The sequence below is a fragment of the Lutjanus erythropterus genome, chromosome 5, assembly GCF_056507025.1.
Source record: "Lutjanus erythropterus isolate fLutEry1 chromosome 5, fLutEry1.hap2, whole genome shotgun sequence".
In the NCBI taxonomy this organism is placed as follows: domain Eukaryota; kingdom Metazoa; phylum Chordata; class Actinopteri; order Lutjaniformes; family Lutjanidae; genus Lutjanus; species Lutjanus erythropterus.
The window spans coordinates 8,345,724-8,354,161 of record NC_139321.1 but is presented as its reverse complement, the minus strand read 5'-3'; the positions used below and the strand labels follow the sequence as shown (position 1 = coordinate 8,354,161).

The window sequence follows — 8,438 nt, the reverse complement described above, 5'->3', positions numbered from 1 at the left end:
TCACATCACAGGGAAATGAATATGGCTACGTCCTTCACTATTGATGTACGAATCCTGACCGTTGACTTTAAAGAAGCAGCTGTCTTTTCGTTCAGTTCAATTTACTTTTTAAGTTAGAGTCGAGCTCCTATTTGTCTTTTGTACGCTCACAAAAATTGGAGGCCATCTATATACGTATTAAATTTCTATCAATATTTTTTCCTAGAGGGTAGTACAACTAAGGCCTAGTTCACACAGCAGTGAAATGCGACCCAAATCCGATCTTTTTGCCTACATACGACCCAAGTCTGATTTTTTCATGAGCGTGTGAACAGCTCAAGTCACTTGAAATCCGATTTTTTTAAATCTGACCTGGGTCGCTTTCAGAGGTGGTACTATATCGGATACGTGTCTGATATTTTGCAACGCACCCGCCGTCTGAACAGTCATGTCGCGTTTAATGCGACTTTTACGTCACTCTAGAGCGACTGAGCGACAATCGTCACAATTGTGCGGCGGTTCCTTAGCGACAACTTCAGAGTAAAGATGGACGACAACAACGATGGAGGTGTACAGTGGCGGGACAGTGAGGTCTTGGACTTTATCAGTATTTGGGGTGATACCTCCATACAAGCGAAGCTTGTGGGGTCGTATAGGAATCGGTCGGTTTATGAACGCATATCCAAACAGATGGCTGAGCGCGGTTACAGGAGGACCTGGCTGCAATGTCAGAGAAAGGCGAAGAGCCTCAAAGCAAAGTACAAAGAAGCTAGAGATTCAAATAAAAGAAGTGGCCGTGGCCGGATCATCTGCCCATTTTACAACGAGCTCGACCTCATTTTTGGCGACAAACCGAGCACTCAGCCGGTAGTGCTGCTTGACAGCGCTGTCGAAGGCGAAGAAGACAAGTCTGAAACTCCGCGGAGCACAGCTAGTCCAGCTAGCAGCCACGATGACGGCGAAACAGGTAAGTTAACAAACGTTAGCTAACGTTGGCTAGGTAGCTGCCTCTCAGCTGTTTGTAGCACATATAACATTGCGTTCATTGTCAGTCAGAGACATCCTGCTGATCACAGTAGCAAGCACTGTTTAGCTATGTTTTATGTTATAATAGCATTATAGCATTTAATTGTCATTGTTTGTGCCAGGTGATTCGATCCCTGAGTCACTCCCACCTACGACCCCTGAATCACTGCGACCTGCAAGGACCCCTGAGTCACTCCAAAGTACATCTTCTTCAGCTGAAGAAAGCTCCTCATCTGCACCTAGTACAGACAACACAACACTTAACAAGTCCTGTGGAAGTAAGGAATCCAAAACGTTATTTGTTTTGATCAGACTTTTTGTTGAATCACAAGTTAACTGTTGATTGCTTAGCTGGATGCTTTAAGTTCCCCTTCAGTCAAAAATGTGTCCTACACTTGAATATTTGAGCATCACTATACAGAATTATGTATGTGCATTCTGTTTTTATCTGCATCTGCTGAAAGTGGACATCTTTTGTTCACTGAAAATCTGATTTTAATGGGGGGGGGGGTTGAGGGAGAAGGATATGCAATTTCAATGAATTTAACGAGAATAGTGTTTATATACATCTTATATGTCTGGAGACGAGCTTTAACCAATTCACCCATTACTGTTTTGTACACTTCTGTATTCTCATTATTGTACTGTACTGCATCCCTTTCTCTTTCTACTTATCTCTAACCTCTGCTGGTAGCCTAGCAATTTATGTTTAGAATTATGCTACAATAGTTTCTACCAAACACTTGTTCTCCTTTTTACAGCTGCATCTGCTAGGAGCAGAAAAAGAAAATCAAAAATGGAAGCAACCCTTGAAGTATTTGCTGAGAAGATTAGCAATGCCCTCCACCAAGATGACACCGATTTTCACTTAAAGATGCAAAAAGCGCAGCATGAACATGAGATGAAAATGTTCTCCATGTTCACCCAGTTTATGGAGAGGTCAAACCAGCCCCTACAGCCACCTTTCTTCCAGGCACCAGGCCAGCCTCCAAGCCTTTGCAACTTCAGACCACCGCCGCCTCAACCTTCCTACCATAATTTTACCCAGCCTCATCCATTTGGCGAGACATCCAACCAGCCTCTGTCCTTCCTGCACGATCTGGCTCAGGCTCCACCTTTCAACTATGGTCCTGCACACTCCCCAGATTTGGCTCAGCCTTTCAATCAGGCACCAGTACACCCTCGAGATCTGGTTCAGCGTGCACCCTTCAGCCAGGCCTCTGCACATTCAGCACCGTTCTACCAACCTCCAGATGAGGAGGAAAACTAAAGCAGTATTTTGAAGAATGATTAGAATCTTGTTAAATGAATTGCACTATGCACAAGAATTTAGTTGAGTTTACAGTTCTTATATTGCTATGTATGTTATTAAACCTGCAGACATAAGAATTCCAATATAGGTTATTGTTAAAATTTCATTTTGAACACAAGTTAGCCATTTTTTCAGAGCAGAACTGTGAAACAAGCTGTATTTTATTTATATATACAAATAAAAAAAACCCTTGTATGGAAGAATATTTTTGTAACCTAGATCAGAATATCTGTAATATGTCTGTGACAACTGTTAAATTATTTTATTTTCCACAACTTATTCTCTTCCAATAACAACATAGAAACACACCAGTACATACTTTGTTACACAGAACTGGCACTTTATTATTTTTATTGAAAACTTTGTTCAGTGTTTTCATGTTCAACAGTGTCAAATAAAGCTTTTGTTATTGAACTAGAAGCCATGTGGTAATAGCTCTCATTATGTTTCCAAATTTTCACATATCTATTTCTAAGGGTCAAATGTGAGTTAAGTACTGTACTCACTACTCACACTGTGGAGCTCTAAACAGCTCTTTCAAAACAGAAGAATAATAAACATGAGCTTGTCAAATTCCATAGTGGGGCAAAATAAAGGGAGCAAGAGCCAAACTTAGATTTTTATACACCTAAACGCTGGCTATAAAAGAACTCTTTCAGTGCCTCCCTGACTCTCTCTGGCTGAACATCTTGTGCAAGACCTCCTTCTGCTCCTCTCTCATCCTGAACAGCTTGACCAGGTTCCTCATAGGCCTCACCGCGCTTCTCACACATGTTGTGGAGAGTGCAGCATGCACTGACGATGGTGGGGATGGTGGAGATGTCCACATCCAGACGCTTCCCTAGGCACCTCCACCTCCCCTTTAGTCGGCCAAACCCACACTCCACTGTCATCCTGGCCCTGCTGTGTCGTTCATTGAAGTAGCGTTGCGCCTCTGTCAGGGTGTTTGTGTCAGTGTATCCTTTAATCAGCCAGGTTTTCAGGGGGTACGCAGGGTCACCAAGCAGCATAATTGGTATTTGGATACCATTGATCTCCTCAGTGTCCTGATATGATGGAAATATATTACATCAGTTAAATTTATTTACAAGATAAATTATGTGTAAATTATGTGTAAGTCTACCCATTTTCTTTCCCCTAACTAATATTGTAACTAACTGCAATGTTAAAATGACATATATGCTCTGTCTCCAAATACAGGGGAGGGGGTCTGTGACAGAAAAAAAAACTCACTGGTGGAAAAAGCTCCCCTCTCTCTGCCAGTGCGTAGATGTGGGAATTCTTGAGGACCCTGGCATCGTGGACACTCCCAGGCCACCCCGTGTAGATGTTGGTGAAACTATTAATGGGACATGGATTGAGTATTTCAATACCATGCAAACAGTTATGTAGATAAATGCTAATCGTTTACTCATCTTTAAAGCACTAGTGCACGATGATACCACAATTAACTAAAAGATATAAAAGAGAGGTTCTTTCATAAAGTGCTTACCAGAAGTTGTGGTCCACAATCCCCTGTAGAATGACTGAGTGCCAGCCTTTACGATTGTAATAGTCGCAGGGATTTTCCTCAGGAGCAATGATGGGGATATGACTCCCATCTATTGCTCCGGCGCACTGTGGGAAACCCCATCTTTGGCGGAACCCGTCAATTATCTCCCGGAGATTATCACCCTGAGGTAATTGAATGTACTCTGGCATTAGGATTTGGCAAACGGCCTGGCAGAAGTCGTGGATGATGCCACAGACAGTGGACTTCGCAATGCCGAAGAGGTTGGCCAGTGTGCGGTAACAACTGCCTGTTGCTAGCCAGTACAGCGCAACTCCGACTCGTTTTGTCAGGGGGATGGGTCGCCTCATATGGGTGTCTTGCCGCTCGAGTCTGGTGGAGAGGCGCTGACAGATGTAACTGAAGGTGGCCTTCGACATCCTAAAGTTTTGGAGAAACTCCGTTTCTGTGAAGCGGCCATTCACGTCCTGATCCCACCACTCCTGACTTCGATTCCGCATCCACAAACACCTCTGTGCAGATGTAACAGCAAGTGCTCCACAAAGAGCCATGGCTAAACATTTGGCTCTCTTTCTCCTCATCCTTCTTCTCGTTACCATTTGCTCATACCGTCGCCGGCTTCCACTGCACAAATACTTGAAAATTAACCCGTAGTAAAGGCTAACTTCATTTGTGGTTGTAACGCATGCTGTAACGGTATCCATGGTTAATTTCAGTTGTGTTCAGTGTTCTCGGCACAACACTGTAAACAGTGCGCTACGCGTGACGTCTTTGTTATTGTTCTTCTGCGCATGCGGGTCTGTTCAAGGCCGTGGACTGTTCACACGGGAATCAATTTAGGTCAGATATAGGTCACATTTAAAAACTAATGTGAACCGCCAAACAAAAAAATCGGATCTGTGTAAAAAATCGGAATTGAGCATTAAGACCTGCTGTGTGAACTAGGCCTAAGAAGAGTTTTTCACCTTCATGCAACTCTTATGTAGCAGCGTTCACATGGCTCCACCTGCCTTTGGTGAGCTCTCAAACCTGTTCTCTACGGATGTGCTCTAACATTAAAGGGATAGTTCGGATTATTTGGGGTTCTATGAGGAATTATTTATCGATAGTCTGTGTATTTCAGTCATGGATAGTGCCAGGATTTTTTCTCTACTAGTGCTGGGGTGGGGGTGGGGGGTCAAAATAAACATAGTTTTTCCATTGAATTTAGGCAAAGAATATTACAAAATAGCTTTAAGCCTAATGCAATTAATCTCAAGTCAGTACAAAGATGTGTTTCACATGCAAAGGTGAAAGAATTTGGCACTGGATGGCGCCCATGAAGCCACGACTACAACCATAATACATCCAACCAGCGCCAACAAAAAGAAGTGTATTTATTATAACCTTTATCTGATCAGGTGAAACCCACTGAGATACTACCTCATTTCAAGAGAGACCCAATTGTACATAAAATAAAAACATAATAACAAAATGTTACTGAGCAGATAATCGAAGGGAAATTGCAATACACTTTAAATAGCAAGTCACAATAAATAAAGCTGAATTACGATAAAAATGGTATGGAAAGGAATTTAAAAACATTTAAATGCTAAATGAACCATTCAGCCATCAAGAGAAAGAACACAAAAACATAAAATCTAAAAAAAAACATAAAAGCTCAGCATGTAAAACAACTGCACTCTGTTGTAGGAAAGTTTAAGACATTGGTTCCCAACCTGGGATCCGGGCCCCCTTTAAGGAGGCGCCAGAAATCACTCTGTCTGTTCTGAGGTCCTCAAAATCAGATTCAGACATGTCAACTAAAATCACAGTTTCAGGTTTCATACACCTTTTCCAAAATCAAATTGAAGTTCTTTTTCCAGCGCCTTACAGCTGTGGTAGTTTACATATTTATACACAAAATAATGTTACTTGTTCATTTCATTAAATCAGATGCTGTTGCACTATTATTATTGTTGTTGTTGTTGTTGTTGTTGTTAGATGGGGCCAATCATGAGCCCGAGTTTGATAAGCGCTGACTGATGTAACCAGGAGATTTATTTCACATGCACAATCAGACAACTGTGCATTGGTAATAGTATTTTAGATAAAATGGCTACCACAACATCAGGAATGGAGTTAATAATATCCAAAGTGTGAGGGCGGAGCAGAGACTAATGAGGTGTGTCATTTCAGCACCATGAACAGTGCCATGGATTTGTCATTAAACAGCAACCTGCTGATACTTAAGCAGCACAACAGCTGATAGGCTGCTTAAAAACCACTGATTTCACCAATAATGTGCTTAAACCTCAATCACATTAAGGATGAAAAGTGAGGCAGATTAAATTAGCAGGGAAGGCAACCAATGACAGAAGGCAAATACAGCACACTGCTACACAATCAAGCCACACATAATTAACGTGCACAGTAGGGCTGAACAGTTAATCGAAATTTTACCAAAATCGCAATATGGTCTACTGCTAGTTTCAAATGGCAGGATGCACTACATTTGTTAAGGGCAAATGTGTGTCAAAATACCATTTTAAGTTAAATACGATGGTGCTGCAGAGATGTCCTGGTCAACACATCCAGAAAACATCTGTTTAGTACAGATCTCCAACAAAAAATAAATAAATAAATAACACAACATAATTATTTTAACGTGTTTTTCAATGAAAAAGAAAAATGATTATTTCCACTAATATCACACATCATATCGCAACTGCAGTATTACATATTTCTTCAAAATTGTTCAGCCCTACAGCACAGGCCAACAAAATATGTCCTCCTTTACTACAATAACCAGCAGACACTGCGGTCCATATCAACCAAGCTACAAACTGCGGTTTAAAAAACAGACAAGATAACCAGCATGATGAGCCTGTCACCACAAATAATGAATCAGAAACAACTTACCAGTGATGTTTTCCTCAGCAGTTTGAATCCCGTCCAGCAAAAATCAATTAAAATCCACTTTAGTTTACATGAAAAGCCCAACGTCCCAAAATCCGACGCGTTTAAACAGCCAAACTTGAACTACGCTACTACGATAATGTGGCTGAATCCGACGACTGCACCACAGCTAGCTAGCTGCTGCTCCTAGCTAACATGTTCACCTGCTCGGCCCGTTTGGATCCAGCTGTAGGTAACCTGGACACATGGAGCTGTTTTCATCCCACAGAGACAAAATACTGTTAGCTAACTAACTTACACAATACAGTCAAAGAGACAACGAGCTGCACCTGCGTTTACGAATGACTGACGTCATAACGATGATGCATGATTCCATTCGATTGTTTCCGGACTCATCCGGATTTCTCTTCTTCTTCCTCTTTTTTTCTTTGCACTTTTTTTGTTTGTTTGTTTGTTTGTTTTTTTGGGAGACATAAAACCAGCAGACGGTCTGCGGCTTTTAAAACTCCCGCAGTCAAAGTCGAGTTGCATGGGAGTGGTGGTGGTGGGGCCCTGTCAAGGGGGTACTAAGAGGTCGAAATCAGCGACAGTTCCGCGTCGTTTGCTGCATAAGCAAACGCGGACGTGCTCTGATTTAATGATTCCTGCCGCGATCAAAACACACAAACAAACTTTATTCAAAATATTCAACAAAGCAGCAAAAAAATGCAAGTTCAGTCAGGCAGATTTTGGGCCCCCTGAGTCGTGGGCTTGAGGTGACAGCTCCCGCTGCCCTCCCTCTGCCCCCCCGCCCCCCCTCCACTCGCTCCTACAGGTTATGTTGATAATATCCACAGAGTCACAGCAAGACATTTACCACACTGCCTGTCAACTGTGCACATATGGTTTAAAATCAGCTATCTGATTATTACCTTTTACATATTTCTTTATTTATATTTGTGACGTGGCTGTGGTTCCCCTGAGCCCAGTTGTAGAGCTGTGCCTAGACATCCATTCAAGTATATGCTTGAATACAGCCTGTTCACTATTACATATAGCTTTCTCTTGCTCAACTGCGCTGCTCTAATAAAAACAGTAATTTTTCCTGGCAGAACATGGGAGTTGCTTGTCTACTGTTGCCTTGATCTGTTAGTTTGTGTTATTGTGTGACGTTGTGTTCATGAATCTAAACTATTCTTTTAAAACACCAAATAACACAAACAAACTAACCAGTTGAGGCAGAGGTAGACCAGCAACTCCAGTTCTCTGCGAAATGAAGTCTGATTAGTTTGGAGGGAGTGATATTTGACTTGAAAAGGTGGTGGCAGATCCCCAAACCGGGGGGTGCACCGACCACCATCTTTTGTAGGTATATAACATACATCCTGATACAATGAAAACAAATCAGTAAGTTTGACTATATATTGTTTTATGTTTCTTTTCTGCTTTTGGTACCCCCCATCAATAAATCTTAATTTAATTTAAATTAACTTTCCTGACCATTTTTACTGCCTTTTCCATGTCACCATATTTCTTGACACGTTCTTCAAAAACATAAACACATGTTCAATACTTTAAAAGTAAGAAATAAATGCATTTAGGCCGAGTTAACAGGCCATCTTAATGTTTTATTTCCTCTTATCAAGAAAACAATAAAAGACATATTAGCCTACTTCATAAATGAGACAAAACAAGTGCATTTAGGCTCTTTTATTTTTTTGGTGACAAATAAAA

At 41.5% G+C, this 8,438-nt stretch overlaps 1 protein-coding gene across 1 annotated transcript; it reads right to left on the bottom strand.

The window, feature by feature from the left end:
• Nucleotides 1–2,651: 2,651 nt before the first annotated feature.
• Nucleotides 2,652–4,634, bottom strand: LOC146326415 (uncharacterized). The gene is made up of 3 exons (XM_084718345.1): nt 3,810–4,634; nt 3,551–3,656; nt 2,652–3,363 (listed from the first exon to the last, which is right to left on the bottom strand). Exons 1-3 carry the CDS (start codon nt 4,529–4,531, stop codon nt 2,938–2,940), a joined length of 1,254 nt encoding a protein of 417 aa, XP_084574471.1. The 5' UTR covers nt 4,532–4,634; the 3' UTR covers nt 2,652–2,937.
• Between the last annotated feature and the right edge of the window lie 3,804 nt (nt 4,635–8,438).